This window comes from Prionailurus bengalensis, chromosome B4 (assembly GCF_016509475.1).
Source record: "Prionailurus bengalensis isolate Pbe53 chromosome B4, Fcat_Pben_1.1_paternal_pri, whole genome shotgun sequence".
NCBI lineage: Eukaryota > Metazoa > Chordata > Mammalia > Carnivora > Felidae > Prionailurus > Prionailurus bengalensis.
Genome location: NC_057358.1, coordinates 51,458,663 through 51,470,000, shown reverse-complemented (window position 1 = coordinate 51,470,000; position 11,338 = coordinate 51,458,663). Strand labels below are relative to the sequence as shown.

At 33.4% G+C, this 11,338-nt stretch overlaps 1 protein-coding gene across 1 annotated transcript in view; it reads right to left on the bottom strand.

Moving 5' to 3' along the window:
• Positions 1-11,338, bottom strand: part of PIK3C2G (phosphatidylinositol-4-phosphate 3-kinase catalytic subunit type 2 gamma) — a 333,932-nt gene that overhangs the window by 298,172 nt on the left and 24,422 nt on the right. Inside the window, exon 5 of the mRNA XM_043561485.1 lies at positions 906-1,008. Coding sequence (XP_043417420.1) covers positions 906-1,008 — 103 coding nt within the window. The remainder of the gene's footprint in view (positions 1-905; positions 1,009-11,338) is intronic.

Sequence of the window (11,338 nt, the reverse complement as noted above, 5' to 3'; positions counted from 1 at the left end):
TCTTATGTTTATTAATATTGAGAGTATTAGTTGTACTTTATAATGTTTCTCTGTGGAGATTTCAGATGCATAACCCTGGAGCTGTCAACACTGGCTGAGTTGAGTACCAGTTCCAAAAGATTTTTCTAAACAACTCTCTTTTGGCCTCATTATGTTATATTCCACATAGATATACTGCAACCTAATGCACCACCTGACACTTTTTATGATGAAACACCTCAGACTAGGAAAAAAAAAAGTCATGCACTGGAAATCTGTTATCTGATGTAAATGACAGGGTGATGGGATTTTTGCTTAAAGCAGGTAATTGGAAGATTCTACAGATAAAGCTGCCAAAATATCAAAGTTCATTGCATACTGTGCAATTTGGGTTTGAAATAACGCAAGACATCACATAGGGAATAAAATTCATATCTAACAGCATGGAATTGTGTCATTAAAGCACAGTAATCCCTTTCTAGGTAGTTTTATTATATATATTATGAATATTAATCTGTCTTGATTTAAATTGTGTTGATACTGACAAACAATCTTCAAATAGAACAAGTTATTTTTCTTCCTTCAATGGCTTCCCCCTCACATTTTTTACTCTGTTCACTTCCTAGTGGCTTCCTGGATAGTATGAATATAATAACCTTAATAAGTTTCTCATAAATTATTTTTCCAAGAGACCAATTGATTTACTATTATACCAGGGTTGCAGTAATGTGTTCATGTAATTGCTTCAGTTCGAATTGTTAACAGGCATTTAGATAAATATTTCATTATGTTTCAGTAAACATACTCAAATGAACATGTATTCATTAAGCTATGTAATTCCAAACTGGCAACCATCCATAAAGATAGGAATATTGTCCTTAAAATGATCAGCTTGAAAATTCAAACCAACGTTAAAAAAATCTTACCTTTCGAGATAATTTTCCTGGAACTTTCCCATTTTTATGAAGAGTAAGTTGAATAACAGATTTATCTTTCTGAAATATTTTGTGGCTCCCCAAAGAGTAATCACTGAGGAAGAAAAAAATGAATACAGTCATTTCCTCCAGAATACTCCCAAGTGTATTATTTTCCTCTCTGACTTTGTTTCTTTTCATTTATTTGGAACTTAGTCTGGTAAAATTTTATACATATCCTAGTCCTGTATACTTACTTAAAAATATATCCTCATTATATTCATTTTAAATGATAAGATATTACAATTATTCTTCAAGTGCATCAAGTTAGAAAATGATTAGATATCTTTGCAATGGAGATAAATTATAATAGAGAATATTTTACATATCCAAAGTTAGTTTTTTTTTTTTATCCAGTTCTCTCAAAGCTGAGGACAACATGCTTCTGGGAGGTCTAATTGATGCCACAAAGTGTATGCAGGGACCACTGTATCAAGGAAGTGGAGCAGTGAGGTGGAGATGTCATGGGCTTTAGAGACAGATTTACTAGCTCCATGACCTTAGGCAAGCCAATTAAACTATCTGAAACTCAGTATATGTATTTTAGAGTTGATATTATTAATGTCCAAATGAAAGGGTTGACAAGCAAATTAAATAGACAGAATATCCCCACATATTTTAGAAATTTCTAAAGGCATAATTTTCTTCTTCCTTCCTTTCCGCTCTCTCCCTGTAAGAGCCATTAAAAAGGATGAATTATGTTAATGTACTTTATTAAGGATCTTGGTTAAATGTATGACGGATTTCAGTAGAAAAAACCCTTATATTAAAACATTTGAGGGGTGCCTGGTGGCTCAGTCAGTTAAGTATCCAACTTCAGCTCAGGTGATGATCGTGAGTTTGAGCCCCTCGTCAGGCTCTGTGCTGACAGCTCAGACAGAGCCTGGAACCCAGATTCTGTGTCTCCCTCTCTCTCTGCCCCTCCACCACCCACACTCTGTCTTTCTCTGTCTCTCAAAAATAAATAAACATTAGAAAAATTAAAACATTTGAGGCCCTTAAGTTGACATACCCATTTTTCTGGAAAATTCACTAAACATTTGGGATCGGTTATTCCCAACAGTGACAGAGAAATAAAGCATTACTCAGTTGACAGCTAGTAAATTTTCTATAAGTGTTCTTATTTCGACAAATGATATCTTTTTTAAGAAGACCCAACACCTATCCACTCACTAAAATGGTGAATGTTGGTATCCATAACATTTGTTCTACACCTCATTCCCACAGCCCCTGTTAGATTTCTGTCCCAGTACTCTCTGTATTGTTCCTTGAGTTATTTCTGCTGCTAGTCTACACATAAGGCATGGCATGTGTATTCCCTGAGTTCCTGCCTTCCTCACTGACCAAGTTCTGCAGCAAGGGCATTCTCCATATTCTATCACATGGACTCAAGTTCTTCTCCTTTCACCTCCCACCCCCAACTCCTCTTTCCATGCAGAGTCCTGTTTTCCTATTCCTATTCTGGGAAACATTTTAAGAGTAGTGGACCACCTTGCTATCAGAATTCCTCGTGTGTTGAAGGCTGGACCCCAGTCTAGAGACTTAGTCTCAGATATGGTTGCTGCTTTCTTGAACTAACTTTTTTTTCTTCGCCCATTTGTATGTATACCCCTTACTAGGGCTTCCAAATAAAATAGAAGATGGCCAGTAAATAAGAATTTCAGTAATAGTGAATATATTTTTTAGTATAGGTATGTCTCGTGTACTGTTTGATATATAATTTCAAAATTTGGGATTTTTTGAAACTGAAATTTAACTGGAAAGCCTATATTTTCATTTACTAAATTTGCCAATTCTACCCCTTTCTAAAGGTAGGATCTAGTTCTTCCCTTATCTTGCCTTCACTCTTTGTGTGTTTGTGCATGTGTGTGTGTCTGTGTGTGTGTGGCAGGATCTGAGTAGTTACCAGATTTTGGGTAATTACCAGAGTTTGTAAGTCTCTTTTTTATCCCTATAATTCATCTCTCTCTCTTTTTTATGTTACGTTATGGGAAACTTCTGAATTGTACTAAGCTGTGGGAAACAAAACAGATAAGAAAAATTCTCCTCTTTCCCTTTTTCCAGAAGAATAGTTTACTCAGAGTTTATGGCACTTTTTTGTAAGCTGAAATAAGTGGCTAAATACATATATTTTTCTGTTAAAAATGAAATCATTTTGTTTTACCTGTGTCTCTAGCCTATAGCTAAATATTTTTTAACTTACTTTCTAAGACTTTTTTAATCAGAAAATTTAAACTATTTCACCCATAGCAATGCCTTCTGCTGTTATTGCTGTTTATATTAACTATGAATTTTTATTGTTTTCTTTCATTTGTTGAGGTTACTGAATCTTCTTTGAGTCTCTTCTTTATCTTTAGAGGGTTGGAGACATAAATATATTTTTAATCTTCCAATGGTTACCTAATATTTAAATAACATGTATCTTATTTTTTCCATTGTAACCTCAATTTAATCACTGTGTACATCACATTCTCAAATAAGCCTTAGGACCTAAATATGACATCAGTTTTGTTCTCCCACATTGCCCTCCAATTGCCCTCCAATTGTCCAAATGGGGACTGTATGAATTGTAGGTCTAGATTCTTTTATCACTTAACTGATGAAATCAAGAAAAGTGTAAGTAAAACAAAGTTAGAGATGGGAATTATAAAAAAGATGTCTGAGAACCTTCTATTTTTTTTATTAATTTTTTTTTCAACGTTTATTTATTTTTGGGACAGAGAGAGACAGAGCATGAACGGGGGAGGGGCAGAGAGAGAGGGAGACACAGAATCGGAAACAGGCTCCAGGCTCTGAGCCGTCAGCCCAGAGCCTGACGCGGGGCCCGAACTCACGGACCGCGAGATCGTGACCTGGCTGAAGTCGGACGCTTAACCGACTGCGCCACCCAGGCGCCCCGAGAACATTCTATTTTTAACTAAAAATATCTAAATAGACTCTCAATTGCCTAAGTTTGATATCAGAGTAAAGGAAGACTTTGATATAGGATGAAGAGTCTATTGATTACAATTTTATGTCTTCTTTCTGGCATAAACCAAACCTACAAGTAATTATCTTTAACTTCTAGTTCCACATTCTTTATAAAAAGCATGTACTTGAACTTGAGGAACAACCTGAATAAAGAATTGGTTTAGATTTTTATAATTATTGCTCTAATCATTTAAAGTTGTTTCTTCCACATTTAATTCAGCAGTAATAGTTTTTAATAATTCCTTTTTATCAGTTATTATAAAGAATTCAACTTAGGTGTGCCTGGGTGGCTCAGTCCATCAAGTGTCCAAATTTCTTGATTTTGGCTCAGTTCATAATCTCACAGTTTGTGGAATTGAACCCATCCTTGGACTCTTCACTGACAGCCCACAGTCTGCTCGGGATTCTCTCTCTCCCTCTCTGTCTGCCCCCCCCCCCCCCCACATGCTTTCTCTTTCTATCAAAACAAATAAATAAACATTAAAAAAGAATTAAGCGTATTTTTTCAGAGCAACACTCTTTTTTGTTTTTTATACTTATGTCCTTATATAGAATCCATCTGAAATGCATTTGTTGAGTAAAGAGTGATGCATAGTTCCAATTTTAGACATTTTTCCAATATACTGGCAATTTTATTGAACACCTCTAAAGAGGATGGATGTCTTTTCATCTGTGACCTGTTGTATTCATCACATGACCAATTTTCATAGATATCTGATTTCTGGACTATAAGTATTCCATTAATCTATATATCTATTCCTGTGCCAATAACAGATTGCTTCAGTTATTTAATTGAAGCGTATTTTGAAGTGTGGAATTGAAAGTCACCATTTAAAAAAATTATATTATCTATTTTTGCACGGTTTCTCTTCCAGAACAATTTTAGAATTAGTGTGCCAATGCTAAGGATAAAATGCTAATATAGTGCAGACTTATATTTAATTTATGGAATTATATAAAAAGAATTGGTATTTTTATAATATCGAATCTACTCCTTAAGGATAAGTATATTTCTACATACACTCTAATTCTCTTTTATGCCCTTGAGTAAAGTGTTAGTTTTCTTTCCAATTTTTCTTACACATATGCTTTTTGCAAGATATTTTATAGATTCTGTTCTATTATAAGTCAGAGGTTTTTTTTTTCACAGTATTTATTAGTTGGCTTTATATGTTAATTTATCTGGTGTAATCCTGTTGTAATACCTAATGGTTTTCAGTTGATTATTTTGGATTTTCTAAGAGAAAATTATTTTCTTTAAAAATAATCATTGTTTTGTCTATTGCTTTCCAATATGTTTTCTTCCTTTTGTTTTCTTATCTTACTGTGATGTATAGGATATGAGGCACACTGTTGAATAGTAGCAATGATGGTAGACATCCTTCCCTTTTTCTTGCTTTTATCGGAAATGCCTCAAATGATTAATCATTGGATGTATTCGCTCTGTATTCCTGGTTTATACTTTTCCTGTTCTATTGTATTAAGAATTTTAAAAAAAATTATAAATAAGTTTCAAATTTATCAGATGGGTTTTCTGTATCTGTTAGGTGCATCACAGTGAGATCATTTTTTCTTGAATATGTTAATGTATTAATTACATTGATAGATTTTCCTAATTTAAAATTATCTTTGCATTTTTATGTAGACTTGTCCCTGTAGTAGATTTAATTTGCAAGTTTTAAAGGTTTTTTTTGTATATGTCAAAACTTAGAGAGGCCTATAATTTTAACATTTTGTTATCTTTACTTGTTTTAGGCATCATAATTAGGTCAGACTTGTAAACTGCATGTACCTTTTTCTCTGTCCTGGAACGGTTTCTATAATTGAGAAATCTCTAGTCCTTGAAGGTTTGTTGCAGTTTAACTAAAAACTAACTTTCACTCCCCACTGCGCATTTTTACTTTTACACTTCTCTCATTGAGCTAATTTTGAAAATTCATCATTCCTTAGGAAATAGTCTTGTTTTTTAAAAAATTTTTTTTTCAACGTTTATTTATTTTTGGGACAGAGAGAGACAGAGCATGAACAGGTGAGGGGCAGAGAGAGAGGGAGACACAGAATCGGAAACAGGCTCCAGGCTCTGAGCCATCAGCCCAGAGCCCGACGCGGGGCTCAAACTCACGGACCGCGAGATCGTGACCTGGCTGAAGTCGGACGCTTAACCGACTGCGCCACCCAGGCGCCCCAAGTCTTGTTTTTTATAAAGCTATCAAATGAATGTCTCAAGTCCCTCCTATTTTAAGTATCTTTCAACATTTTATCTAGGAGCTCCACAATCCCCTTGCAACTGTTTCCTCCTTCCCATGCTGTCACTCTTCTTGTTTTACCAGGTTTTGTAGTAATATTTTTTCCTGTCCTTTCATGAGAATTTTGGTGGGCAGGTAGGTAGATTTGCATTTTAATATACTAATTTAGGCCTGAAGATCTATATTATCATTCTAATTGTGGGAATATCATGTATGGTTTTGCATGAAAAAGATCTCAAAAACTGGAAAAGAAGTACAGTTCTGGTCCAGATATCTCATTTTGCAAATAAGGACACTTATATTGACAAAATAAGATCAGAGATTAGAACATAAATATTTGAAGTAAAAATAGCACACATAAAACTTACTTATAGATTCAAGCATTCCTGGTATAATGTGATACACGTGTTTCTTTTTTTCCATGTGTTTCTATCCATATAAGGGTGCAGTGAGGTGTTTTGCAAATTGTGGGCTAAAAATAACAGGTCTCTTGGGAAAAAAGGGTTGGAAGAGACCAGTCGAATCAATAAGGTCTCTAACCAGAGCGCACATGCACATACATAACACAAATCTTTAAAAAAAAATTTTTTTTGATGTTTATTTACTCTAGGTGGGGGGGAGGGGAAGAGAGAGAGGGAGACACAAATCTGAAGCAGGCTCCAGGTTCTGAGTTTCAGCACATGGCCCCACACGGGGCTTGAACACACAAACTGCAAGATCATGACCTGAACTGAAGTTGGATGCTTAACTGACTGAGCCACCAGGCGCCCCTACATACACAAATCTTAAAAAAATCAGGACAGTTTTTAAAAGACACGCTAATTTTAAAAATATAAAGAAGTATCATAGTAAATAAAAGAGTTGGCTTTATTTGGTTAGAAGTGAATATGAGAAAGTTTGATGCTTCTGAATACAGAAGCAAGAGCAAAAATGCCCAAAAATTGTGGAAAATTCTGCAATAAACATTTTCAAGACAGCCCGAGGCCAAGGTGAGAAAAAAATGCATGTTTGGTGAATGGTCAGTGGTCACTGCCTCAGCAACTTCCTGAATGCTTTGCATTCAGCCACTGTTATTTAACACAACAATACATTAATATGCCAGAATGTTTTACATGTAGTAAGGTAACTTCTATGAATAAGCTAATTTATGTTACAGTAACATGTTATATTGCAGAAGAGATTGTATTCAGTACCTCATTTTTTCAGGTATCATGTTTAAAATATAACAGTCCTTTTTAGGTATGTTAACAATAACAAAACTATTATTGTCCTAGAATTGTCACTTAAGATGAAGTCTCTGATCTTACAGAGTCTCCATTAACCATAGCACTTTCTAAGAGCTATAAACTACTGTTCATCACTTTGCCATCACTCTTCTTGGCAAGACCACCATTTCAATCAATTTGTTTGTAACCACTAGACATATGTGGCTATTGAACACTTAATATGTCCCTAGTCTGAATTCAGATGTGCTCTAAGCATAAAATACACTTTGAATTTTGAAGACTTAAAACAAAAAAAAGGAATGTAAAACATCTCAGTATTTTTAAAATTGTGATTACATGTTGAAATAATTTTGGTTAAATATTTGAGTTAAATAAATAAAATATGTATTAAAATTTATTTCTACAAGTTTCTTTTTACGTGTTTTTCAAGTGGCTAGTAGAAAACTTAATTATGTGGCCCACGTTACATGTCCATTGGACAGAGCTGATTTAGAGGAAATAAAAGAGAAGAGAGAAAAAGAAAAACAAAGCATTCAAGAATAGAAAGGTTGGCATACAGAATTTAATGAGTAAGTTGAATAAGGAAAAACTGATTTGTGTTTGATGACTCTAGGTATCAGGAAATATAGGAAGAAAGCCTACCATCCCAAGAGAAAGAGAACAAAAAATATTGCCGCTACGATGGGTAATATTGGAGAACAGGACTTGAGCACTAAGAGAAATCCCATATTTAGGTATTACTATACCTCTAAGGTGAACATTGGAATTATCTACTTCAGATTATACCAATGATGTTTTTTCTCAATCTGGTAACATTTTAAATTGGGTGCTTAGTAGTTTCATTGAACATTGATGTAAAAAACTTTGTTAAATGAACTGAGTCTTTATGATACAATAAAAAGTTTAGTTTTTCTTCATATATACTAGTAAGTCAGAATTCTGCACATCCACTTATTTGTTCTCTCAACAAGTATTGGATTCCATCTATGTGTTAGTCACTGTCTTCAGAACTGTTATGAGTATACCTGTCATTTAAAATGAACACCAAAATCTGAATCCTTGCACATAATTACTTCTATTTCCTATTCATTCCTATTCATGTTATTTTAAAGTATTTCTATAGCAGAATGTTTGTTTAAGGAGAGATTAATGACCTTAACACCAAAAAATGATATGCAAATAACCTCAAATGTGTCTTATGGGCAAAAAAGACATCCTAATCCTAAATAATGTTCAACCTATGAATACTGATTTCCATCAGCTTAAGCACTCCTTGTAAACGCACATTTACAAACATTATTGTTTTATTGGAATAAGTACATACAAGTCCTTATTTTATAGGATAACCTAGTTAGGTTTAAATATTCCTTATTCTTATGTGTAGGAATAGTCACAGAGATGTATTGTGAAATATTATGGTCATATATAGAATAAAATTATGTTCATTTGATTTTATAAATGTTGAAATCCAGTATTACTAGAGCTATTAAATATATTTCTTTAAGGAAATTCAGCAATTAAGCTGCTTTTTAATACTTATGTTTACTAAGAAATATAAGGTGAATATAACAAAATATTAAAATATTAATAATACCATAGCACTCCAGAGAATATTTTTCAAATATTTATGTGTGTTCTGTGCACACACAAGTACACACATATTCCTTCCATATTTGCCACTTAAAAATGTTGATCATGTTACTTCTGTCATAATCCTTAATTCTAGTATGTTTTGTAACCAATGAAAACACCCTGGATTTTATGCTTAAATTGTTACTTGCTACTCAGCATAAATAAACATCAGTGATACATTGTTTTCCTCAACCAGTGATCCTCAATTTTATTGTTATTTTGCTTTCAGGGGAACCATGAATAGGAAAAGTTAAATGTCATGGTTTAGAGAGGCAAGCATAGGTTAAATTCTAAAACTAGGGCTTACAGCCATGGGGTATTTAATAGAGGAGGGTCATAGTTTTGAATAGAGACCCTCTATGGGGCATAAATTTTATCAACAGCTACTACTCAAGAGAGAACCTCACCTAAGAGATCTAAACAACTTTTTTTTTCAGGTGCGCCATTTTTCCTTAAGCATTCCCTCTAGCTTGTAAAAAGCAACTCTCCCTTATGCTTCTTCACTTCAATATCATTGTGTTTCTTTACATATATAATACACATAGTTTTTAATTCAATTTTTTTAATCTAGAGGAAGTGTTTTATAACAACTTTCAAGTTTACAATGCCCTCTCTTAAGCTGTGCATTCACAAAAGATCAGTAATAACACAAAAGTTTAAATAAATGAAGTTAGAGGCGCCTGGGTGGTTCAGTTGGTTAAGCATCCTACTTCTTCTCAGGTCATGATGTCACCGTACCTGAGTTTGAGCCTCATGTCAGGCTCTGTGCTGACAGCTCAGAGCCTGGAGCCTGCTTCAGATTCTCTGTCTCTCTGTCTCTCTGCCCTCCCTAACTCACGCTCTGTCTCAGTCTTTCAAAAATACGTAAACATTAAAAAAAAGTTAAATAAATGAAGAAGATAGAGAGTAAATAAGGAAGAAACACATCAGTGAATGTGGAGCTTTGTGTCCTTTACAAAAATATATATACTAAACTCATGGGAATTATTTTTGAGGTATGGTATGCAGAATTTGTAATATAGTCACCAACTCAAGAGATCAAAAATACAGATCTTATCCCATTTCAAAGTTTCATTATTTTCCCCACAAACCTCCAGAGGAGAAACATTCTGCAGACTTTATGAATATAAACCATTCAAGAATTCAAATTAAAATAGCACATTTAAGCCTCATTAAGGTGATATGGGCTAATTTGAAATACTATGCAATTCACATATTCTCTATCTTATTCCTTAAGAAAAACAGATCATTAGATTACTTAACCTTCAATTAATTCAAAATTGGTGAGGAGAAGGAGATTTTTAATTCTTAGATTTTAGAAGTAAGTGCTTTTGAGTAACAAAAATAACTTGATGGCTGCTTATTGATTATTATAATTTTAGGTATAATGATATTAAATTATATACCAATGTTTAGTTCTGATTTGCCTTGTCTTCTTGGAAAAATAATGCAACGGGTTTTAATTTTAATCAAGTGATTCTTTTTATCAAGTCTGTTGGCTGATGATGCATGTCCAGTCATCATAAAGCTTTTTAGAAAACTTGAGTCTGAAATATGCTTTAATTCTTATATGTAGGTTTTAGTAGCAAATGACCTGTATTTAGCACAAGACTTTTCTTTGGGGGAATTGCTTTCAAATGAAGTTATATAGAGAGTATTCACATATTAGGACATTTGTGTTACGTAGAATTGTTGGTTAAAAACAGATGCAAGTTTATATGGTACATGATTATTATTGTTACTTTAGTTAGCTGTTTGCTAAAGATAGAAAGCAAAATTAATTTTTAAATATTAGGAAAAATACTTCGACAGAGATCTAAAAACTAAACTGAAGTAGCTCAAGATGCTCTTAATGAATGATCTATTAACAGAACACACTTTTATTATGGTACGTGAAAGTTCTCAGAGTTTTGACACATTCTTTCCAACGCTCTGACATGGTTTTATGATTTCTAAGTGGAAGAGCAAAATTATGTAAAAGAAAAAAAACATCGTAAGTTATTTATTTACAAAATTAAGTCTAAAAAGAGTCGATTATAATATTGGCAATCTTAGGCTGTTCTGAATGTGCTGAAAATAATCAATTGGTTTAAGTCACTAAAGGAAATCCTTAATTTTGTTAAGAAAGGGACTCATTCCGCCCACCCCCAGGAATGTATACAGTATTCAGTTTTTACTGCTAGTGAGTATAATCATTATATATAAAGTTTAAACTTTGTATAGCTTAACTTTATAAAACTTAGCCTTTTCCCTACTGGTAATTAGTAGTCTGATTACTTTGAATAAAGCAATTCCAATTTATAACCAGATA